Source organism: Lingula anatina, chromosome 7, assembly GCF_051362555.1.
Source record: "Lingula anatina isolate TDL-2025a chromosome 7, LinAna3.0, whole genome shotgun sequence".
Classification (NCBI taxonomy): Eukaryota; Metazoa; Brachiopoda; class Lingulata; order Lingulida; family Lingulidae; genus Lingula; species Lingula anatina.
This window is the reverse complement of record NC_141773.1, coordinates 20,196,084-20,221,218: the sequence shown is the minus strand read 5'-3', so window position 1 is coordinate 20,221,218 and position 25,135 is coordinate 20,196,084. Positions and strand designations below refer to the sequence as shown.

General features: G+C 39.2%; 3 protein-coding genes across 3 annotated transcripts; all 3 read right to left on the bottom strand.

Annotated features, from left to right (window-relative positions):
- Positions 1–4,054: 4,054 nt before the first annotated feature.
- Positions 4,055–6,865, bottom strand: LOC147760855 (uncharacterized). Its single transcript, XM_087018088.1, has 7 exons — positions 6,808–6,865; positions 6,100–6,348; positions 5,678–5,887; positions 5,130–5,488; positions 4,907–5,003; positions 4,424–4,530; positions 4,055–4,141 (listed from the first exon to the last, which is right to left on the bottom strand). Exons 1-7 carry the CDS (start codon positions 6,863–6,865, stop codon positions 4,055–4,057), a joined length of 1,167 nt encoding a protein of 388 aa, XP_086874214.1.
- Positions 6,866–8,811: 1,946 nt separating this feature from the next.
- On the bottom strand, positions 8,812–12,747 carry LOC106161601 (uncharacterized). Its single transcript, XM_087017968.1, has 8 exons — positions 12,460–12,747; positions 11,970–12,034; positions 11,377–11,634; positions 10,967–11,176; positions 10,447–10,802; positions 10,167–10,263; positions 9,769–9,875; positions 8,812–9,261 (listed from the first exon to the last, which is right to left on the bottom strand). The coding sequence occupies exons 1-8, from the start codon at positions 12,519–12,521 to the stop codon at positions 9,175–9,177; spliced, it is 1,242 nt and encodes a 413-aa protein (XP_086874094.1). The 5' UTR covers positions 12,522–12,747; the 3' UTR covers positions 8,812–9,174.
- Positions 12,748–17,429: 4,682 nt separating this feature from the next.
- On the bottom strand, positions 17,430–20,973 carry LOC106161617 (uncharacterized). The gene is made up of 8 exons (XM_013538640.2): positions 20,819–20,973; positions 20,253–20,326; positions 19,807–20,052; positions 19,365–19,574; positions 18,806–19,167; positions 18,537–18,633; positions 18,206–18,312; positions 17,430–17,878 (listed from the first exon to the last, which is right to left on the bottom strand). The coding sequence occupies exons 2-8, from the start codon at positions 20,317–20,319 to the stop codon at positions 17,789–17,791; spliced, it is 1,179 nt and encodes a 392-aa protein (XP_013394094.2). The 5' UTR covers positions 20,320–20,326; positions 20,819–20,973; the 3' UTR covers positions 17,430–17,788.
- Positions 20,974–25,135: the final 4,162 nt, after the last annotated feature.

Genomic DNA, 25,135 nt, shown 5'->3' with positions numbered 1-25,135 from the left:
GGACCATGGGCTGTGGATTCAACCATTGCAGCGGTCGAATGATCATTCCACAGTGTGTTCCCCTTCACGACAACTGTTCCAAATTGAAAGCCTTTTTGACACACCCATCCGTATTTAATATGTATGAGATTTAGGCCAATAGTGTATTTGGTATTCTGTTTCTCGTTTCAGTGGAAATGATCTGTTTTTCATTGGTTATTGGGGGGATATTACGAAAGAGGTACATGGTGGATTGGACCATACTTTCAACACTTTTGCAGTCCAGTGGTTAAAATTAACTAAATACCAATTTAATGAGCAAAGGCTGCCAAGTCTTGCTTCCCATATGACATACGTGTTCATTAAAGGAAATGTCATTCTTCGTGCCTGAGAGACGCTAACAATTAACGTGTATAAAGATGTACCCTCCACGCTCAATAAACCATAAGTGCATGTAGACAATTCATCAGGCGGTCAGTCTACTGGACACTCATTGTCTCATATCTTACTGACCCCTTTTTTGTTGACCGATGCTAATGTCCAAAGGCACGCCGTTTCCCTTGTAATTGTTTTTTAAACAAACCGTTATTGGGCCCAGTCAAACATTTACAGTGTTAAAGACAAAACTTATATATCGTATTTCACTGTATTTCTACCTCTTTTTCTTTTTATTGATTTTCTTTACTTTTGTTTAATTACATTTTATCCGTTTATTCATATATATTTATTTATTCGTTTATTAATTGCTATTCAGGTCTTTATTTCATCTGATCTTTTTATTTGTTTATTTTTGATTTTCCATTAACTTTATTTTTATTTTTCAGTTGGTATTGGTGTCCATGCAAATGTTGATTTACTTTCATTTGCAACGAGCCAAGGAAGACCTTGAAACACTCAACATCTCTTTCACAATTTGATCGCTCAAGAGTTGTCAACATTTCATTGTTTTCTAAACGTTCACGCTGGTGACGTTTCTATCCTACATTTCATGACAGAATGTCACATTAAGCTGCATGGCGGGTTTCAGTGTCATGGTTTTCGGGTAAAATCGTGATTTGGGGGGCTGTTGTTGAGATTTCGAGGCTAGACGTGAATGTTGATGCGGCTTGAAAGTGTACTATATATTAAACTTCTGAATGACGTCACATCCTGCTGTGAACTGGCGTCCCTCCTTCTCCTTTACACCTCCAATGGTTGTTGCATCCTGTATCCAGTATACTTAACTTTCATTAGACAGGAACATGAACAGAAATGTGCGCAACTCAGCTTCCCAGTGTGAAGTCGCCAACAAAGGGAATGTCTGGCGAGGAACGCGCATTCCCGCTGATTACGTGAAATTCCACAGGGCACGATACAATAATTTTGTAACAGGCTACTAGCACACCTTGTGGGTACGAAGTATATCCTCTTGGTGTGAACAGGACGGTGTCTCACAACGCATCTCGCACATGTAGGTTTCAAATACATCTGGAACAATGTCGAGTCGAGGTTGTGTCAAAGTAAAATAAGTAAATACCAATGAGTGTGATTCAGAAGGAAAAATCTCAGTCCGTTGCTTTATTGCATTTTAGACTTTATAACACAAACAGGAAAAAGTGTCTCAATGACTGCGGAGAGCGGTTCCTTGGTGTATTCACTGATAAGGAGCAGCACGCAATATATACGCAGCACCCTTGTCTTAGCTTACTCGGCTGTGAAAACGCTTTTTTTCTCAAGCTCTTCTTTCACATAATAGTATGATTTTGTATTGAATGACTGGTTGGAAATGCAAAGGTCGTTGCGTCGAGTATCTGGAATATAAGCGGTTATACTCAATAAAATGTTAAATGCTTAGGGTGTGCATAATATGCACAAAACGCCCCATAAAGTAGCCTTTGATAGACATTTCCGTTTTACCCCTCCACACAACTGCATGTCAACAATGTCCATTTAAAATATTAATCAGACTTTTGGTTGGCCCTGACATGCAATTGCCTCTGTAAGCTACTGTTCCCTGTCACAGGTTTGCTTGCAACCTTTTAAAATCGGGTAAACTGGCTGTGTCGAGCCCGGTGTGGGGGAGGGGAGATGACTCTCCTACGCAATAGCCGGGGTACTCGAACTGTTGTGATTTGCAGCGATCTGTTAACATTTATGTAAGTTTGTAACTTTGAACTTACTCAGAATTCTCGACGCTCTTGTAACTCTTGACTAAACGAAGGTTTCCAAATTTTCACTTAACTTTCCGGAAGTGATGAACACACATTTGAACATACATGTCTTCCAATCGCGTGTTTGGCGTGGATAAAATGCTTATTCAAACAAAAAAATCTTTTGATAGTCAATGACAACAACTGACTATCTCGGAAAACAATTCAAATGTCTTATATCTTTGGAAAGTTCAATTATTTGACCTATTCATTCTACAAATGATAAAGTCACATTATTTCAAAGTATCAATCTTTCTTTAAATTGAAAACTGGGCCGCTAAAACAAAATGTCAATTTTCAAAGAACAATCGGACTTACGCGAAAAGTTACATGAAAACCTAACTGACAACCTTTAGAGAATACGTCTCTTAATTAATAATTGCTAGTTTAAATGATATTAACCTTTCAAAACGTTGCTATGATAGATTCCTTAGTATAAACAAGGATGTACCTCCTTGGTATAAACTATTGCACAGTGTATGCATCATCACTTCCGGTTTGCATCATCACTTCCGGTAGACCTACTATGAGTTTTCTGGATATTATGGAATGGGTAAGTCGAGGGTGTGAATCTAAAACCTTATTTTAATGTGAATTACGTAATTCGCACCCATGCCTTAAAGTGACAATTCAGTTTATGGCAGCTGCTGATGTTAGAAATCTTACGTACAATATTCAAATATCAGCTCATCCTTGTATGGGTTTTTGTGGTAATTTTGAATAACTGGTACACAAGCTAACAAAGAGACCAAGCAGATTTGCTAGAAGTAGTCTTTATTCTGACACGGAATGCAGTATTACAATAAATATGAACATTTGATAAATGAGAGTATTTCTTTAACTACGCTGATTGCGTGAGGAATAAAATACAACTACATTTCTATGAACACAGATTAATAGCCAGGGTATAAAAAATTCTGCACTGAATAAACAGAAGGAAATCAACTCCCAAGTCAGAAGTACTTCACACACAGTACACCTAAAATAATATGTGAACTGAGGAGCTACACATGTAGGCTTTTTTGTCCATGATGTGCAGATTCGGTCGATTTAAGTAGGGGAGACCGGGGCTAGTTGGACCCCGGGGTAAGTTGGCTCTCCATCAAGTCTCTATAATAAAGTTACTTTAAGATGCTAAATTATTTCATTTGGACTCACTGCCGACGCTTTCTTAACACTGTTGGATACGGTCACTTTACAAAATGATGTGATCAATTCTTTTACACCATAGTTACTTTGTCATAAATTGATGGGGGGCCAACTTACCTCGGGGTTCAACTAGCTCCGGTCTCCCCTATGCATCGAAAAGCTCACCAAATTGTGCCATTATTAAGCTCAGTACCTGTTTTATATTTTATGGGCACATTTGAGAAACGGGGAGCCATTGTGTGTGGTTACTTGGTTCACATGTTTTTATGAAGGGGTGACAACTATTCATTTAGGAGGGAGTCAGTTTATTAGGTCCACATGGTCTGAGAGCAAGGGCAGATTTCAGAAGATTTGTGATAACCGCCATTTTGGCGATAAAATGGAATTTATTTTATTTCTATGCGTTGGTCACAATGTATTAATTCTGTAATTTTTAATCACACAGTAAGAGTTGATATCCCTATAAGCAAAGTGTATGAAAGAGACAAAATGTCAGTGTTATCAATGAACTCAAAGTACTTTGGTCTTAGGAGTTCAACCCCCTCTGAACAGTTAGTAGAACATCGAGTCACCTTGGCATTTAATTAACTGTGGCATTGTTTCGATGTCCATAACTTGCGTTGGGGGGAATCATCAAAATCAAGAACAAAACCCGTTTCCTTAGATTTTCGCGTCAATAATTTGACCCCTTTGTCGTTAACCGTGGTGATCATCAGTGATAATCAAATGACCTTGATTTAAGATCTGGCCATCTGAATGTTTCTCTCACCAGCGAAGACTTTCCACACCTGGGCGTCACTAAGAGCCCAGTCGTAGATCTGGACCTGAAACGCAAGAAAAGACCAATGATCCCGAGTACCTTTTTAAAGGTTAAAACCTGTTTCTCAGTGATAGTGATTTTACGAATTTATGCCACAGAAATTGACTAAAACATATATCTTTCAGTGACTTTTTAAACAAATAAATCTTTCCAGTACGTCTTAATCTTATAATGTTATATTTAATTAAAAGGAGTTATTCTCAAAAGTTTTTGGACTACGAATCTAATGAATAACACAGAAACAAATTCCAGATTGGAATTTCAAAATTGGTAGATAAATAACTACCTCATCAATGGCTCCGACAAGGTTGGTGTTGCTGTAACGAGCATCAACGGCCTCGCAGTTCAAGTCTCTGCCCAAGTACAGTGGAGCAAGGGTAGCTGGGATAGCACCTGAGGGGAAAATAATAAAAAGGTGGATGTAAAATCATTGTAATTGAACGGGATATTTCCACAAACTTCATAATGAAATTTAATTTCGTTTCCCCACCAAAAACAAATGTGCCGCACTTACGCTTACATGGATGGGTGTTATCCAATAGAAGTGGTTGAATAATAACGAAGCAAAACAGTTACGGTTAAAATCCCCTTTAAATACATCCCAAATTTAAAAGGTAGGTGTGCAAACTGTTTAAATATTTATCTACGTTTTAGAGCTTAGATATCAACAGTATATAGCTAGGGGGTGAAAGTTATCATGTTTTTCAGTGCCGAAAAATTGGATACCACAGTGCGCATGCGTATAAAAATTGGTAATAGAAGTACATACCAACAGCGATCTCATCCACGACAACTTGTTCGTTGACCAACAGCCTCAGTCTGAGACCATCGTAGACCAAAGCCACGTGGTTCCATCCGCTGCCACCCTGCACGTAGAAAATTCATATTTAATTACTATTCAACTCTGTATCGGTGAAACGTATCCCATTTTATGACAAAAAGTATTCACATTTATGTTTTTAAGCACGTTTTAAAATATTTTCAACACTTACACTTGAGCCAAGGTCGACGGTGAGGAGAGTACCGTTGTTGTCAACCAGGACTCGGCCTCCAAGACGACCGCCCTCAGACCAAATGGAGATGGTTGGCTCGATATGGCAGTTGCCGTTGCTAAGAACACCTTCACGTGCTTTATTTCCGCCATCGTCCCTGACCCATAAAGAGATGGTGAGGCCAGAGCCCCATGGGTAGTTGTTGAAACGTGGGACCTCGCAGTGGACGGAGCCATTGAAGCTAGCAGCGTAGCCGACTTTACCGTCAGAAAGCTCTACACCAGCGCAGTCTGTCCAAAAGTTATCGACGATGGTGTCGGTGTTCTCATCGAAAGGCCACAGGGCGATAGCCTGAAGATCTGTAAGAAATGTAAAAGTAATTTGAGTGATTTTCAAATCAGATATTTTAATAAAACTATGATTTTATTGTTTGAATCATTCCATACTATTACGAATGTATATACGAAATAATGGTGCTTTGATGATTTAAGCTTCTTTTTCTAAATCACATAGCTCCATTCTGTGTTGAAAACTCTTTGTCAACATACCCGGAACCATACACATGCATTTTTGGACGTTGAACTCCCACTGTCCGCAGCTGACACGCTCGATTCTGGTATCGTCACCAAGGGTTTGGGATCTGTAGAAGGTGTTGACATCACCCCACACGGCCAAGTAGGTCCATCCGTCAGGGCCGTCACATTTGCCGTCAAACTGGGGAAGGGTGGTGTAGGCGAGGGTGGTGGTTGGTGGGGCGGCTGAGGAAAATGACAAAAAGGTAAAATCAATCCGATTTCTGGAAAAATCAAAACTATAAAAAATGAAATTGCCAAAGCACGTGTGCACATTTGGCTAATATCGTTTTCATCCCCTTCTGACACGATACAAAAATATTCTTTTCCTTTGTGAATTTATTAGAAATAAATTCACACACGTTGTTCTCGGAATGTGATGATATTAATTGACTCACTTCTTGGTGGGCACTGTGGGTGTGGCACCTTGCTGCCTGGGCAGGTGGCGACCTCACATGGAACGCAGGTAACGATGTCACGATCGAAGAGGGTACCTTCAGCGCATTCCCTAACATGAGCCCTTGTAATTAGGTCATCATCCAAGTCGCACTGGAGGTAACTTGCGCAGTCGTCCGGGTTTTCGTAGTAGCCTACGCCATTTCTCTCCTCAATACACTTCTTGCAGAAGGCCTTCAATTCAGGTGGTACTGTTTAACGAATATATCGAAAATTCCCTTAAGCACCAAGTTTCCAACTGTATATATCAGTTAAATTTAACTTTTTATATGAATAAGTAATGAAAACGCTTAGCAACTTTTTTCTTTGGATAAGTGATTCATAATATACGTCTTCACCTGAAACTTCTTAAACGAATCCTGCAAAACTCTATCATAATGGCAAAGTGCAGAAAAAGCACGGGTCATCCTGGCTTCCCAAATAGGGAAAATTAAGCTTGCACTGAAGTTTGGAGCAGGCCCCCTTATTATTACACCAAAAATGAGCATTGTTTCAAAATTTGCCTTCTCGGCCCCAAGGAGAGTTTTGAATCCAATTCCTAGATACCCGCAACCAGCTACGGTAATGGTAAAATATCTTTATTACAAGACCAAATGAATTTTGTCATTAAGTATAATCCGACCTTGAAAAAATGAGTGAAATCAACTTACCTTTGTAGGCTGAGACGAGGGCAGTGCCCACCAAGGCGAGAAGAATAAGGCGAAGCATGTCAGACCTAAAAGTTCAAAGATAAAAAATAATGGTTCGCCGACCTTAAACATTTCTCATCGAAATTTGATTCGACAAGAGAAACATCCCTTCTTCCAAATCAATATGGCATCGTGTTCAGACAGCAATCAATAACCGTACTGTTCTGGTTCGTTATCTCTGGGGAGGGGGGTCCTTTCTCTTGGCGTTGGTATACCACTTTACATCATCTTTATTTGTACACAGAAACGGACTTCAAATTCTAAGAGATATTTTAATGCAATTGAACATTTTTTTTTTTTTTTTGAAAACATTTAAGACCCTTTCTTTATGCTAAATTCAATATACTTTACTTTACCCTTAACAAAGGGTAAAGTGACTTTTTTTGCAACGAGAATTTGTAATGCTCACCTGGTCTGTGGATGATCTGTCTGCGTTATCGGCTGAAAAGATACCCGTTTGGAGCGGCGCATGGGTTTTTATGCTCCCCTTAAAACAATGCTCTCATAGATGGCCGTCACAGATGTCAAAATTACGTGAAGTATTGCACTACCTTATGAAGAGATGATTGTTTACTGTATGGGCACGGCTGGACGTTGTGGTTACTGAAAAGGCTGCTTTATATCAGAAAATCATTTATATTTGCATAATGTAAGTTTTGGTCGTTTTCTTCCAATTTTTTCCCAATAAAAAAATAAATATTCATTTCCTTCTGAAATGTAAGGCAATACCACCCACAGACTTGTTTTTTAATCAGTGACCTCCCCAAGCAAATTTAAGATGATGTTTAACAAAGGTCGTTGTTGTTATACTACTACATGTATATTCTATCAGCCTGGAAAGATGAATAATCTTGCGTTTTATATCACTTTCCATTTCATTAAATTTTGAATAAAAACACAAATCAGCACACATGGTTCTCGGAATAAGATGATATTCATTAACTAACTCACTCCTTTATGGGCACCGTAGGTGTGGTACCTTGCTGCCTGGGCAGGGAGCGACCTCACAGGGGACACAGGTAACGATGTCACCATCGAAGAGGGTACCTTCGGCACACTACCTCACGTGAACCCTGGTGTTAAGGTCATCAAACAAGTCGCACTTGCCCAGTCGTCCGTGTTCTGGCAATAATCTACGCCATTTCTTTCCTCAATACATTTCCTTTCGAAATCCTTGGTAAGCTCACCTTTTGGCTGTGGGTGGCGAGTACTTGTAAAATAGGCTTTATGCGATTTTTGTTTTAGCGCCGGGGATCACTTTTTTATTACTTTTTAAAATGATTATCGATTATATGATCTGTGTTTTAGCAGAAGCTAGCACAGGCTTCGAATCTTTGAGGCTTGTTGCGAATCTACATGTAGGTCAAGCAGACGATTTTTGGAGGCTTGAAATAATTTCAACAAAATATCCATTTTAAGGTTATTTGAAGGTCAGACAGCATAGATTTTCTTTATAGTATGCTTATTACATTTATATTTAAAGATTTTTTAATCTGGAACAACCAATACTGAAAGGCTTTGTCAATTTCCTCATATTTTCATTCTTAAGAACGCGCTCTCTGCACATACGCATAGATTTGATATCTGTGCTACAGACCCTTTCAAGTTTATGCCTTGCTGTTTCAAATGTTGATAACCTTTCAAAAGATGGCGACGCAGATAGGGTTCTAGGTACACCCCACGATATGAAAAGGACCCAAGGCGGGATCACTTATACCCCATGCGCTCACAATTTTAACATCACCACTTCCAGTACTTAAAATATTCTAAATATTTCAGGGTAAGTTGAGGGGATGAGCCCGAAACCTGGTTTCAGTGTAAATTCTGTAAGTGACAATAACGTGAGTGATAACTGACAGCTGTATATAATATTACGCACAAAATTCAAATACATTCATATTCTTATCATCCTTGCGTGAGATTCCCAGTGATTTTGAAAAACGAACAAACAAAGAGGTTTAATAGATTTGCTAGAAGCAGTCTTTATTCTAATACGGGATTCAGTAGAATAATAAATATGAATATTTCATAAATGGGAGAAGTTCTAGGTAGTTTTAACTACACTGATAACGTGTGTAATAAAATACAACAATGAACACAGATTACTAGCCTAGGTATAAAAATACTGCACTGAATAAACAGTTACATGAACATCTTGTCACCATGACATTCAACGAACTGTGGCATTGTTCGATTCCTATTACATGCATTAGGGGGAACTTATCGAAATCGTGACCAAAATCCGTTTCATTAGATTTCCACGTCAATAAGCTTCACCTTTTTGTCGTTAACCGTGGTGATCATCAATGATAATCAAATGACCTTGATTTAAGATCTGGCCATCTGAATGTTTCTCTCACCAGCGTAGACTTTCCACACTTGGGAGTCGCTAAGAGCCCAGTCGTAGATCTGGACCTGAAAAGCAAGAAAAACCCAAAGTTATTGAACACTTCTTGCCTGTTTGTCAATGATACTGATTTTACAAATAAATATATCATTAAATAACTAAATATATATGGATGGAAGATGGAATGCAAGGACAGCGAGGAAGAGGTAGACCTCGAACATACTGGATTGGAAATTTGAAAGAATGAAGTGGAGAAAGTGGGACTGGGTATGCAAGAAGGTGAAGAACTGGGATGGCTAGAGACATGCTGTTAATACTTGGGTGCACACTCGGCATAATCCGCGACGGACCAGATGATGATTAAAATATATATTTGAGTTATTTTCTTTTATAATCTAAGCCACGGATCCGTTTTTCCTTTCTGTAACTCATTTTTCTTTCTACGTGTCTTCACCTTATAATGTAAAATCAATACAAAAAGGATTATTCCCGAAAGTTTCTAGAATTTGAATCTGATTTGTAACGAGAAGTCAAATTTGCGGTGGGAATTACATAAATAATAGATAAATAACTACCTCATCAATAGCTCCGACAAGGTTGGTGTTGCTGTAACGAGCATCAACGGCCTCACAGTTCAAGTCTCTGCCCATGTACAGTGGAGCAAGGGTAGCTGGGATAGCACCTGAGATTAGAATGCTTGTGTAAACTTAATCATGAAATTTCGATTGTCCTGATACCTTTGTTTCCCTATCTAAATCAAATGTGCCGCACTAACACAAATTAACAGATATTTTGCAAATACAATTAGTAGTACTATAATAAACTCCAAAAATAACAGTTTAAAATAGCATTCAAATACATTCCAAAATAAAAACGTGTGAAAATTTTAAAAGAAAAAACTCTATTTTAGTTTTCGTAGGTTTTTCATTAAAATGCGCAAGGGTGCTGGAATTGGTAATAGAAGAGCACTTACCAACAGCGATCTCATCAACGACAACTTGTTCGTTGACGAGCAACCTCAGTCTGAGACCATCGTACACCAAAGCGACATGGTTCCATCCGCTGCCACCCTGCATATAGAACATCAATATTTATTTTAATTTTTTAAGTCTGTAACGGTTACGAATGTGGTGAGACGTTTTATTTTCATAACAAAGTGTATTCATATTTATGCTTTTAAAGCACGTTGTAAAATATTTAAGTGCAAAAATCAGAACTTATGTCGAACCATTTTGGGCAAATATAATACTTACGCTTGAGCCGAGATCGATGGTGAGGAGGGTGCCGTTGTTGTCAACCAGGACACGGCCTCCAAGACGACCGCCTTCAGACCAGATGGAGATGGTTGGCTCGATAGCGCAGTTGCCGTTGCTAATAACACCTGACCGTCCTTTGCCACCATCGTCCCTGACCCATAAAGAGATGGTGAGGCCGGCGCCCCATGGGTAGTTGTTGAAACGTGGGACCTCGCAGTGGACGGAGCCGTTGAAGCTAGCAGCGTAGCCGACTTTACCGTCGGAAAGTTCTACGCCAGTGCAGTCTGTCCAGAAGTTATCGACAGAGGTGTCAGTGTTCTCATCGAAAGCCCACAGGGCAATAGCCTGGAGATCTACAAGGAATGTTTTAGCCATTTAAGCTATTTTCAAAGTAGACATTAAAAAAAACATCGACACTTGTTATGGCAACTATAATTTATGACATTGATAAGTTCTTTTTTTCCTGCCTTTTCACAGAATGATGTAATTCTGTGTTGAAAACGCCTTGTCAACGTACCTGGAACCACGCACATGCATTTTTGAACGCTGAACTCCCAGGGTCCGCAGCTGACACGCTCGATTCTGGTTTCGTCACCAAGGGTCTGTGATCTGTAGAAGATGTTGGCTTCATCCCAGACGGCCAAGTAGGTCCATCCGTCAGGACCGTCACATTTGCCTTCAAACTGGGGAAGGGTGGTGTAGGCGTGGGTGGTGGTTGGTGGAGGGGCTGCGAGAATAAAGTAAAATTGTTTTCCGTGATTATGGTGACTTTAAACATAAAAATCCAAAAGGGCATGTACATATTTAGTTTAGAACGTACGTTTTTATCCTTTCCTTTCACAATGCAAACTTTTCCCTTTCTGAAATTAATAGATATAGAAATAAGCACACATTGTTCTCGGAAAAAGATGATAATCATCGACTCACTTCTTGGTGGGCACTGTGGGTTGGGTACCCTGCTGCCTGGGCAGGTGGCGACCTCACATGGGACACAGGTAACGATGTCACGATCGAAGAGAGAACCCTCGGCGCATTCCCTCACGTGAACCTTGGTGTTAAGGTCATCATCCAAGTCGCACTGAAGGTAACTTGCGCAGTCGTCCGGGTTCTCGTAGTAGCCTACGCCATTTCTCTCCTCAATACACTTCCTGCAGAAATCCTTCAATGGGGCAGGAGGTGGCGGCGCTGTTAACGAATTTTTAAAAATGTTCTATAGGCATCGATTTTCCAACTGTATATATTTCAACGAATAGGATTAATTGGATATATGGAATCATTTTAGAAATGAAAATTCTTATCAACTTGATATTTTGATTGTTTATTTTTAATGATACCGTTACACCTTAAAACTCATATGCGAATCCTGCAAAAGCCTATCATAATGGCAAAATGTAAAATAGCGTGTGCCATCCTGGCCTTCTCAAACTTGACCTTGCACTGAGGTCTAGAGCAATCTCCTTGATCCGTACACAAAATTAAAATACATTTATTACAACAACATATGAGCGAAATCTACTTACCATAGTATTCATCGGCGAGGGCACAGCCCACCAAGGCGAGGAGAATAAGGCGAATCATGTCGGACCTAGAAGATCAAAGATAAAAAATAAATGCTTCGCCGAGATTTCGACTTAGAGACACTTAACATTCCTCATTGAAATTTTATTCCTTCCAGGAAATTTTCATTCCTCTACTTCAAGATGGCATCATGTTCGGACAGCAGTTTACAACCATATTGTTCTGCCTCGTTATCTCTGTGGATACCCTTCTTTTGGCGTTGGTTTACCACTTTACATCAGTTTTATTTGTACATAGAAACGGACTTCAAAATTCACAGAGGTATTCTAATGCAATCGAACTTTTTTTCGAAAACATTTAGGGCCTCTTCTGTTATAGCTTAACCCTGCTATACTTTACCCTTAACGAATACTCCCAAGTGGATCCAAAAATGTATTCCGCTTTCGAAACAGACAGAAATACTTTGGCCCTGCAAGAACATTCAATGCTCACCTGGTCTGTGGGTGATCTGTCTGCGCTATCGGCTGGAAAGATGCCTGCCTGGAGCGGCGCATGGGTTTTTATGCTCCCCTTAAAACAATGCTCTCATAGATGGTTGTCGGAGATGTCAAGCTTACGTGAAGAATTGCGCAAGTTGAATGAAGAGGTGATTGTTTTACGTAGATGTGCACGGCTAGACGTCGTGGTTACTGAAAACACTGGTTTAAAACAGATAACTATTTCTATCTTATATTTGTGACCAGAACCCCACGCCAAGGGGGCGATGACCGGCTTCGCATCTGAGGTCTGTCATTTCGGAACCCCCCCCCTCCCCCCTTCAAATAATCTGGATCATCTGCGCCTGACCTGCAATTGACAAGCGGGAACTGAGACCCTTCACATATAGACAAAGCTGCATCGCTAAGGTATATACCGTTCAAAGTAAACTGACTTTGTAAGCTCTGCTTCTTATTTCGGGTGACACTTAGTCACACACTATAAAAGACATATACCCCCTTAGCCAAAATTTAAAAGTATGATAATTTTGCTAATGATGACCTTGTAGGCTTAACTTTTGATCTTGGGTGTTGAGCCCATAACGGGCCTGGTGACAATTCCAACGCATGTTATAAACGGAATTTATCCCAGTAGCCAAAATCGGGCTTAAAACGTCTTTATATGTATACTGGTCGTTATAATATTACTTTATCATGTTCATGGTCTTCATTATGTTTCATGTAAATTATGGTAACTTTGTTGGTGACGGCACATCAGGAGTCTTGGCGTGAAAGAGTTATTTACGGTTTCTTGATGGCTAATCTGTTCTGTGTTTGAGCAGACCCTATATATTAATATGATCCCAAGCGTTTGTCTCTCCTGTACCTCCCGACCTTTACTTAACACGTGACCTCTGTACATCTATTAACTGCTACAATTGTCCACTCAGTGTCCGAACTAAATATTAGCATCACTTGAGCAGGACAAATGTGAAAAACAACTTGCCTGAGATAATGTGAATGCAGTTGATAACGACTTCAACTTACAAAGATGGGCGACAAACCGGGAATACAGTTCAGTAAATGGCTATTTGTCAGTATGGGCCCTCATCGGTGTATTTTCGCAAATATTTTAATTAATTTATTAATATCGTTGTTATTTATATATTTATTTTTGTTTGCTTTTCCTGCAACTGGCCACATTCTGAAGTAAATTTGAGGTGATAGTGATAGTTAACAACATTTGCAGTTGTTATTCTACTCCCCTAGATAGTGATCAAATAGAGAGGAAAAGATTCACCCCAGGGTGTCAACATTTTACAACCCTGTGGCTAAAATTAAAAGAAGTATGAATTAATCTTATGTCCGTTTTAAAAGCAATAGTCGCATTTTCAGAACTTGCACCCCATTTCCATAGATTTTTAGATCGATCTATCCCTGTGGGCCCTGTGGGGAGTCTCGCTAGATTACTGTCAGCTTGGCCGGCTTAAGCGTCTGTCCCGCCATCTAAAAGCTGTAAGGGGGTAATTAACTATGGTGCCCGCTCGGCTGACTGCAATTTAGCGTGAACCCCCAGGGAGTTAGGTCGATCTAAAACTTAATCTTTAGATCGATCTAAATCTCTGGGAAAGCACCCTTGGTAACTCTCACCTCCTTGTAACGTGCATTTTTATTAAATCAAATGTGATACTTCCAAGTTCGTGTCTGAAAGAAGAATGCAATTATCCTGTGTAGAAAAGGGTGCACTCCACGCTCAATCAACCAGAAGCTCATGTCGACAACTCATTAAACTATTAGTAAACTATTAGTATTAGTACGACCATTGTCCCTAATCTTTGTTGATAATCTGTGCTTAAGTCAAAAGACACGTAGTATCCGTTTGAAATGGTGACACCATCTTCCAAACACAGCATTTTTATGCGAATTCTTAACTCATGGCATGCATGAAAACCATTTAACTTCAGCTACATGGAACTTAAGTCTTACATATGAGTGCCTGCATGTGTTTTATATAAGAAACACATATAAGTGAACCTAAAATTATGCATTTGAAAAATAGGTTTATTCATTTCTGCCCGATACAAGTGATGCACGCCAATGTTTTATTTTCAAACTTATTTCGAGATTGGGCCTAACAGCTGAAGGTGGCAGACACCCTCTTGGGTTAGGAAAACGTGTGCCAAGTGTTTATAGTGGGATCTTAATTAATTCAAACAAATGAAACGTCTGTGTTAAGCGTGCGTATAAATATTGCGTAAAGTTTGAAGATCTTCTCCACCATTTCTTTTGGTTTCCTTTGTTGTCGCGTGATATGTTACCGTTAAAAACGTCGCAGATAAAGGATAATCGTAGTTGGTTGGTTTTAATGTTGACATCCCAGCATTTGTCAGTGTCTTCTCTAGCGACCGAAGCTCTAGCACCACAACATGGCTAGATCAAAAGAGACCATTTCAGATATAGGAAGTAGTAGTCGTCACCTTCGGAAATAATAAACGCTGGGGAGTATATAAAGTCCTATATATCGATCCACCTACACTCTCACTGTTCTTAATGCAAAGTATTTGCAATCCGGCCTCTTTTTAACACTAAGGGGTTATTGCTAAAACGGCGTGGAGTCCCAGAGTGGCCAACAGGCAACGTGGTTGGTCAATTCTGCTTCCCTTTTTTTTCCAAAAAGGCAGACATGCGTTTCCTCGGCTATTATAATGGAGGTCTTATTTGAATCCTCAATGTGTGGAGCCTTTTGTTTTAATCCAACAAGCAGCTGCGATAATATATTTTGCTAGACATACGAATACCGACACTGATTCAAGCATCAGATAATGCCTTCAACTCAATTCCTTCCAATTTTTTGTGCTCACCACACTGTCACGAAGATAAATTTCCGGTTGGATTAGGAAGGCCATTGTAGCGTGTCAATTCTGTCTTCTTCCCTTTCTTTACAAAAGAGCATCAGTTTTACCTTCAAAACCGACTACGTAATAAGTGCACTGATCTTAAATAAATCAATTGTCGTCTAGACAGAGAATCCTTCTTCACAATCTGTCATTGTAATCCAGTAAAGAGGTAAGGGGAATAGGGGGTAAGGACGCTTGGCACACGGTAGTAGTGGTAGAAGTTGTTAACTTGAAGCAGTAGTTGTAGTAGTAAACTTGAAATACATTTTGTAGGCCACCAACCTTGTTTTACAAAAAGGGAAATCTGGTTACTGATTAGACCGACTACGGGCCGATACAGTTTTATCATTGATAAAGGTGTATGCAATCTGCACCTGTCTTAACATGTGTGTGTGTGTGTGTGTGTGTGCGCGCGCGCGCGCGCGCTCGCGCTAACGTTTATCTGCGTACGTGCATGCATGTATGCATACATGCATGCGTGCGAGCGTGCCTGTGTGTGTGTGTGTGTGTGTGTGTGTGAAACAGAACCATGTGTGAAACATGGTGTGTGAAACAGAACCATGGTGCCAAACGGCTAGAAAATATCCAAGTTCAAGTTCCTTGCGACCGACTGTTGCTCCCTTCAAAGTTCGGGCTTTGACAACATTTGACTGTCAACATCAAATTCATACAGCGGTGTTAATGAACAATGAATATTACGACCTTTTTTGTTGTTGTTGTGAGCGCTGTCCAAGGGGTCGTAAGGCCGGTGCAACAGCCCCGTTTAGTGGGGGATAGCTCCACAAATTAATCCTTGACATAAAACATCACATAAAATTCTTTCGTACATGACACCGGTGTGACGTGTCAGAGAGACCCCATGAGAGAGAGTCCGGTTCAAATTAATTTGCACAGGTAAGCCTCGACCTAGATTTTAACCCACTTACGTCATGCTAACCGTGACCTGTATCATTAAATGGAAGGTGGCCTCTCTGTTACACGGACCCTCAGTTTCGCCAACGGTTCTCTGACCTTCAAAACAAAAAGGTACTCTTTGCTCCCCCAGAAATGAAACAGGTGCAAAATTGTTTGTGTGTGATGATAACGTTACAATATAATATCTGGGATAACAGGTGTTGCTGAATATGCCATATCTGTTTCAGTGAAGGTCATTATATTTAATAATGACAATAATGTGTTTCAATGTAATATTCGAGACAATTCATTAGTGGGGTTATTTTATAAATAATAATTACCCCCTGTGATCTACTTGCAGTGTGATATGGACGATGAGGTGAATGTTGGTGGTAATTTGGGATGGAGAGATATAAAATGTGTTTCCTTGAACGCAGAATGCTATCGCTGACAGTGTCTAAGGGCTCATTCCCAATGGAACTATCGTAGATCAATCCAACCGTCCTCCGGGACTCTCGCTGAATGCAATCAGATTAACAGGCCTCCTATTGTTTCCAAGGCACTCGTTTAGTCAACAGATTTTCTGTATTCTACTCAACGGCAAGAGGTGTGTTAACCTGTTAATCAGATTGCATTCAGCGAGCCTCCCTGCAGAGTTGGGTCGATCTGGGTAGAACGATAGTTTAATTGGGAATGATCCCTAATTTGAATTTGCATCCAGAGTTTTGGCTTTAAAACTGGCCTAATTCAAAGATATGTTTATACATCGATCGGATAGGACGGCTTTACTTGTTCTCTATCAGAAGTTCTTTACAAATTCAATATTTTTTTCATTTTTTTTTATCTTAATGGTAGCCTAGTTGGGCCTAGTGTCACCACCTCGAGTGTTTCTGGCTCTCGAAAGTTATCTTGATTTGCAGTGAATGAGTACCACATTTATAAGGATCACAGATTGATTTTTGCCTAGATATCGACAGTTATTCCTCTGACAAATTGAACACTTGCGTTGAATTGATGCCATTGCCATTGCTCAGTTGGCCTCCGATAGAGAGTAGTGAACAAGTACCTTTACAAAGATATTCGATTCGTTTTTTTCGATTTAATCTTGCCCATTTTATACAAATTCAAAATTTTGAATTAGCAAGTAAGCATATTATCTACTCCGTGAATAGGCTGCAAACGACAAAAGGTTCACTTAAATAGCAAATAATTTATTCAGACATACTGTATGTATATACTTCAGTAATTCGATGAAAATTAAAGTCAACACCATTAAAGATATGACAAAGTGCGTATGATCTCAATGGATGTGGAGTTCCTTATCCTCATAACGGATAAGTCTTTCCCTTTGACAGATGTGGAAAATAAATTTCAAATTTGTATTAGGTGTCACAATAATGAAACGAAAAAAAAAAAACTAAATGAAAAAGAGATGAACTGAACGTTTATGTATGACAGCTGGGTCCGTTAATGACAGGTCATTGCAGATTTTCTACAAATTATAATTGACAGGTAACTTAAGATGAAATCAATTTGTTTTCATATTCTCAAAATCTAGTCGGTTCTGGCCATCTTGATGTTTCTCTCTCCAGCATTGAGCTTCCAGATCATGGCGTCGGTAAGAGCCCAGTCGTAGATCTGGACCTGAAAATAAAAAAATATTGAATTTGAAATTGGTGTAATTAAACAGGTTACTAGTGAAAACTTGAGCTACAGTTGAACAAAACAGACACGGGGATGTTTCTCAATACCTCTTCGACTTCCCTGTTAATTGATTTAGCCGAGAAAGTGATCAAAATCGTGCATAGCATACAGATAAACCAATATCTATTCATATGCTACTTTAGATGTATAAATAATTAACATGTTTGTTGGTTTCAAGTTCTAGGAAAAACAAAATAGACTTTTTGATTTTGCAAGTATGTGCACATTAGTGCTGTTTTAGTAACAACGCAAGTAATTAACAATTACCTCATCGAGGAATCCAACAAGGTTGGTGTTGCTGAAACGAGCATCGACGGCCTCGCAGTTCAAGTCTCTGCCCATGTACAGTGGAGCAAGGGTAGCTGGGATAGCACCTAGTTAATAAATACATGAAGAATCAGTGATGTGTTAAATAGAAATATTTATCAACCTGCACCTTTTGTTGGCCTGTTTGTGCCCACTTGTAGGTAATATATAAGAAACATATTAGCGTTCATCTCTGGTTATGATGTAGGCAACAGAAGGTCAAACTTAATGGAATTGATGATAAAAATTCTTAAAAAGAGATTAAACATCTAGTTCTCTTCAAATTGCTTACCGACAGCGATTTCATCAACAACAATTTTTCCGTTGACGTAAAGCACCAGTCTGAGACCATCGTAGACCATGGCGACGTGGTTCCAGCCGCTGCCACCCTGTGATATGAAGAACAATAGTATTACTAGATTGTTAATTCTTTGATGAAAATAAGGTCTCTTAATCTTTAGAGATTTTCATTACAAACATTTCCTACTATAAAAATCTGAACGTTTCTGTAGAATGCAATATAATTCCAGAAATATTTTTGCCGATCTTAACAACTCTTACGTTCTTGCCGAGGTCGACGGTGAGGAGGGTGCCGTTGTTGTTGACCAGGACACGGCCTCCAAGATAGCCGCGGTCAGACCAGAAGGAGATGGTTGGCTCGATAGCGCAGTTGCCGTTGCTGAGGAGACCCTCACGGTCGTTCTTGGCGTGAGCAGCGTTCTTGTACCAGAAAGAGATGGTGAGGGCAGATCCCCATGGGTAGTTGTTGAAACGTGGGACCTCGCAGTGGACGGTGCCGTTGAAGTGAGCAGCGTATCCGACTTTACCGTCCAAAAGCTCTACACCAGCGCAGTCTGTCCAGAAGTTATCGACGGTGGTGTCGGTGTTCTCATCGAAAGGCCACAGGGCGATAGCCTGGAGATCTGTAAGAAATGATTTAATAGAATGTATACATGTCCGTTCACTGAATAAAAAAATATCAGTGACCTTTCATCGATGACTTCAGCGGTATGAAGTTACTAAATTTGTAAGAAAAAAAAACAAAAACAAGTGAAAGTACTAAACACCACCGTTAACATAAATGTTATCTTTATCGAGTATCAATCAGATCAGCTCATACCTGGAACCATGCACATGCATCTCTTGACGTTGAACTCCCACTGTCCGCAGCTAACACGCTCGATTCTGGTCTCATCACCAAGGGTCTGGGATCTGTAGAAGGTGTTGGCATCACCCCAGACGGCCAAGTAGGTCCATCCGTCAGGGCCGTCACATTTGCCGTCAAACTGGGGAAGGGTGGTGTAGGCGAGGGTGGTGGTTGGTGGGGCGGCTGAGGAAAAAAAGATTTCTCTTTAGGTTTATATGAATGCTAAAATGAAGATGATAAACAAAACATTTATAATAAACAGCTGTCTAAATTATTTTTATAAAGTTCTTTGTGCTTATTTGACATGAAATCATACTTTTATAAGCTGGCAATTTTTATATTTTATATAGGTTATCCTAAGACCTAGAAAAGTTGCATGATGTTTGGATTTGGAAAATTAGAACCATCAACTTACTTCTTGGTGGGCACTGTGGGTATGGGACCTTGCTGCCTGGGCAGGTGGCGACCTCACATGGAACGCAGGTAACGATGGTACCATCGAAGAGGGTACCTTCAGCGCATTCTTTCACGTGAACCTTGATGTTAAGGTCATCATCCAAATCGCACTGGAGATAAGTTTTGCAGTCTTCTGGGTTCTCGTAGTAGCCTACGCCATTTCTCTCTTCGATGCACTTCTTGCAGAAGTCGTTGAATTTTGGAGCTGTAAAATGACACAATAAACTTATACTTAATTCGTGGACTTGTTAATATTTTCATAAACCGCATTTTAAGGACTTGTTTTGAGTTAGATACTATCTACTTTATTATTGCATACAATGTTAAAGTTAACGAGAATAATATAAAAAATAACCTTAATTATATGAAAATACTTATATAAACTGGCAAACAACAATTACTTACCAAGATGATGCTCATCGTAAACAGCGAGGGCACTGCCCACCAAGGCGAGGAGAACAAGACGAAGCATGATGACACTGAGAGAGAGAAAAATATACAAATTTATTTTTTGGACAATATCTTGAACGCAAATTTCTTTGCTTTACGCCACTGATTTCATTCATCGAAAAGATAATATGTATGAATTGGAAAGGGCAGTCAATAGCAATAATTATCAATATCAATAACAAAGAGAAAATAGCCACAAATTATTTTAGCTCGCTGCTCTTCTTTCATTAGCAATATGTAAAGGAAGCAACCCAACTTTAAACCCATGTAGTCAGTTTACTAGTTTGAAGTCTCGGTAAATATGTGCCATGAGCATCGGCTACATGACATACTGCCACTGGTTAAACATTCACTACTAGCCTTGGCACATACAACTTCATGCATGCTTTCAAGGTTTTGCCATGAAGGATGCTGGAGGATTTTTGGTATTGCTGATGTTGTCATCGGTAGAACTGACCATGCAGATATCATACCCCCGACTTAACAAAGATCTCCCCCAGGAGCACACGTTGGTCACTCACCTGGTAATGTATGTGATCCTATGCGACACTGGTCAGCCAACAAGATGAGGATCCTGTCAAACTTGAGGGTTTATATACTCCTCGGAAAAAGTTACCAGCACTCATGCCCTGCGTGTACCACAGTGGGCACCATTGTCGTTACCACATTGTAATTGCTGTAATTGCCAATAAAACTCTCGCTGGTATGTCTCAGGTCCGATTACCTGGACAAGGGGCATTCTTTTCTGCTTAAACCTAGTGTTTGTAGGAAAGACATTAAGGTAATAGCCGAAGGTTGATGGTTTGTCACAGGTCATTTCTGGTCATTTCGGCCGCACGATGGTTATTTTCACAGAGACCTCGTACGGTCATTACGATTAAGTGATGGTTTTTGTCACGGTTTATTCTTATTTTAAGCCTTTTTCTGGAGCAGATTGTTCTGTTGATATGTCATCAGAGGAGGCCGGTGGTGGTACAATAGAGATGTTGACAGATATGCAGGGCCTACCTACGCACAGAGAGGTGTGAACAAGGACAATTGAGTGGAATTGACCAAAAAAAAAGGGGGGATAATAAATTAATTAATTAATTAATTAATTACTAGATAATTAATTAAGTTTTTATTCACTGCGCTGAAAAGTGAAGAGGTTTTCTGTAGATAAAGACTTATATACGTGGTTATAATCCCCTGGGTGTGAGTGCAATATTCAATTAAATGAAATTGGCTGCTTATTCGATTTGATCATTTATATTTGGTGGCTGATGCCTACTTTACATTTCCCACTAAAAAAAATGTATTGAATTGCAAGCTATGGGATTTTTTCGCAATAGTTTTATTGTGAATGTCCAATGACCAACAGTGGCCAACAATTTCCAAACTTAAAATATCCAATAACCGTCTGTTGTCTGTATCGTCTTCTCCTGGTCTTGGCTTACGAACCCTGACATGAAATCATTGTATATACTGTTAATACAACTGTTCAGTTGGGGTAGTAAGCTTCGTAACGCTCCTCTGCGCAGTCTCTCTCTAAATAAAAAAATGGAAAACTATTCGGCAAACCAGCCCTTTCATTATTTAATGAAAGGATGTCATTGTTATAACTTTGCGTTTTATTGAAAATCTCAAGAAAATGTGGACTGAAATGGTGAAATGTGTCTTTTCTGCCCTACACACTCTTGCAGAAGTACAGCGAGATTTCTCTTTAACTGCTTCCAGGTCAGAATTAAACTGTTGTATAATATAGCTAAAGGTATAATTGGTGACTTTGTAAGTAGGCCTACATAGGGCTGGGCCTTTATTCATATTATATATGTATACATGTTTATTAAGTACTGTCAAGATAATAAATTTAATGAACTATATTTTCAAATCTTTATAATAGCGCTTATTTGCCTTAGATATATTTATTCTTATCCATGAGTAAAATAGCGTTTTCCATTAGACAATAGTCTTCTCAGTTCAGTTTAAAGAAGAACTAAGGGGACTACATCTTTATGGCTCTCGTGCATTGCAGTGCTGTTATGAATGCTAATGAAGTTATAGGAGATGTTAATCTTTTTTACTGCTTCATATATCTTTTCGCTGTTTCATTCGAGAAGAAATTGGTGGGCCTTGTCACTTGTAATTCAAAAATTATTCTTTTGGCTCCACAGAGCAGCTTTGTACTCCAGTATAGTGCAGCATATGATGATATTTGCGATGAAATCTGGAACATTATATTGTTGGTAATTCTTTGTAAATGAATAAAAAAATAGCTAGTTAACTAAGTAATATTTGCATTTATTCCTGTCATTTGATTATTTATTGGTTATAAGAAGGAGTAAGAGTGGTCTATTCCTTAAACTTTTCCTCCCATACGCTTAGGTGACAATGTTTCTATTGTGTCGACTTTGGAATCATGGACAAAAAGTCCAGGTTAAGCCAGGTTAAAAGGGGGTCAAATCCAAATGAATTTTCAGATCTTGGTAACTCTCACCCTCCTTCGTAACCTCTATTTCACATATCACTGTGTAATGCATTTTGTTTCTTTTTATCCGCGCGTTCCATTCTGTCTTTGTATATTAAGGACGGCTTGCCGCTCCCCCCCCCCCCCCCCACCTCCCTTAATCCGCACTCTTATAACCTCCCATCCCCCGATTTGTGACATCCGTGACCACATCGATTAGTGCTCCTGAATGACCAGCCTTGTTCTCTGAGAAAAATAACAAGAGTGAAGACAAACTGGACATCATACTAATAGCCGGCTATCTGATCTCACAATTATTACCTGACTGTTCGTTTTTTCCGCGAAGAGTAAAAATAATACTCGAAATCTACCGGACCGTCGATCTTCATTACTGACCCCTGTCGCTTAGGGTCATGTGTCCATGTAAAGGGGAGTTAAGGGTACTATCGTGAGCAGTTTAGTTTAGTTGTGGACTAAGAAGAGGTGATTATATTTCTCTTCTAAAAATACCTATTTTATTAAATGTCACTGACGCCTATTTGTTGCGAGGACGAGAAAGTAGACCCAACGAGGGCGCACATGATTTACAGGTAAACGCGTACCTTGATTGTAATTGTTACGCACTAATATCATGCAGTATCTGCACGTTTACGAGCAACAGGCATATGGCATTTTTCACTAGTTTATAAACAAAGTTAGATAGCCGGTCAGTTACGTAGCTTTCAAAGGATGGGTTCTTTTCCCAAACAACCCTCGAGTACCTAGATCAAATTTTACCCAGAGCGGACCTTTTCCCAGCAAAAAGGACACTTCGTTCGACCCCCCCCCCCCCCGAAACAGGCATGCATGGACAGTCAAAAACGCCAAAAACAACACAACAATAATACTGTTAACATTAATATACAAACAACAGACAAAAATACAATTTGATTCTAAATTGCAAATACCATGTTTTGGTCTCTGCATGGTGCAGATCTGCGACTGGGATTTTACTTGGAAACGCACCCTGACGAGAGAAACTTCAACGAGGCCAGAATCCACCGCACTCAAAATGTAAAAATCCATTTTCTGTTTGTTGTAACTTTATTATAAATAATTATATTTATTTATCTTTCTATTTATTTGCTTAATTATTTTATTTATTTATTAATTAATTAATTAATTTATTTATTTATTTATTTATTTATTTATTTATTTATTTATTTATTTATTTTATTCATTTATTTATTTATTTATTTATAATCTTCGCATGCCTTGGGATATCATCCAATGTACGAAAAGCCGTACAAACTAACCGTTTGTTTGAGAAAAGGATTATTTCCAATTCTAGAATAAGACGACCTCTTTTTCTGTGAAAAAAAAACATGTACAGGTGCGAGGGGGGGAGATAACGAGTTATCTTAAAACTGGTTGATACGATAACCATATTTGACGTATGAGGTAACAACACGATCTGGTGAGGTGACTTCGTTCAGAATGGAGGGATTCTCACCTTTAACCAGAGAATCTGAACGAATAGGATGAGACACGACAAATGGGGTGTTGTGCGTGACACTATTACAGACAATATATGGATATGATATACAAATATGAATATGTCAAAGTGAAGACGCTGACTCGAGTCATTTGTGTCGCTCAGGTTACGTCCTCCCCTAAAGAGGTGCCATATTGCGATTTGACGTGTGAAGGGTGCATATCTGCTCGAAGTTTCCTGACCGTCGCCTGAGCTGAGGTGACATGTTAATACACCGCCAATCTCGCACCTAACGACCCTTACACACTATAAATTGCTCTTAAGACAGATCGGGAGGAAAACGTGTCTTGTCAAGACAGTCAAGGTTAGAGATTGAATTAAAATGTCTAGTCTGGACAGAGCCATGTTGCATTGCCGTATCATTAGCACGGTTATCGTCAGACTACAATCCCCGGTATTGTGCACGGCGTTAATTTAATTTAACGTATTTATTTATATGGACTTTGTGACTGTGATGATATGTAAAATATGTATAAAATATATGTATATAAAATGTAAAAAAATACAAACAATACAATAGAAAACGTTCAACTGGGAATGAATAAACTAAAACTACCCAGGACAGGTGCAAAAAAATGGTGCGCAGCGCTGTGTTGCAAGCTACCTGTACTTATATTTGTACACGTATTGCAATTTAGGCTGTTGATTCCCACTGACTTCATGTGTTGATTTATTAGTCACCTCATGATAAACAATATTTAGCACCACTGCTTGATCGCCGCCAGGTTTGAAAACGTGGAAACATCAGTCATTAGTAAAAAAAAAATATATATATATATATATATATATATATATATATATATATATATATATATATATATATATATATATATATATATATATATATATATATCACAC

Excerpts from the sequence above, each read along its gene's own strand:
- LOC147760855 (XM_087018088.1), bottom strand. The coding sequence starts at position 6,865 with ATGCTTCGCCTTATTCTTCTCGCCTTGGTGGGCACTGCCCTCGTCTCA. Across the intron at positions 5,489-5,677 it reads ATGCATGTGTATGGTTCCGG|ATCTTCAGGCTATCGCCCTG; the intron begins GTATGTTGACAA and ends CATTTCTTACAG. Across the intron at positions 4,531-4,906 it reads CGTGGATGAGATCGCTGTTG|GTGCTATCCCAGCTACCCTT; the intron begins GTATGTACTTCT and ends TTTTCCCCTCAG.
- LOC106161601 (XM_087017968.1), bottom strand. The coding sequence starts at position 12,521 with ATGCGCCGCTCCAGGCAGGCATCTTTCCAGCCGATAGCGCAGACAGAT. Across the intron at positions 11,177-11,376 it reads CCCACAGTGCCCACCAAGAA|CCCCTCCACCAACCACCACC; the intron begins GTGAGTCGATGA and ends TTATTCTCGCAG. Across the intron at positions 10,264-10,446 it reads CCATCGATCTCGGCTCAAGC|GGTGGCAGCGGATGGAACCA; the intron begins GTAAGTATTATA and ends TTCTATATGCAG.
- LOC106161617 (XM_013538640.2), bottom strand. The coding sequence starts at position 20,319 with ATGCTTCGTCTTGTTCTCCTCGCCTTGGTGGGCAGTGCCCTCGCTGTT. Across the intron at positions 20,053-20,252 it reads TTACGATGAGCATCATCTTG|CTCCAAAATTCAACGACTTC; the intron begins GTAAGTAATTGT and ends GTCATTTTACAG. Across the intron at positions 18,634-18,805 it reads CCGTCGACCTCGGCAAGAAC|GGTGGCAGCGGCTGGAACCA; the intron begins GTAAGAGTTGTT and ends TTCATATCACAG.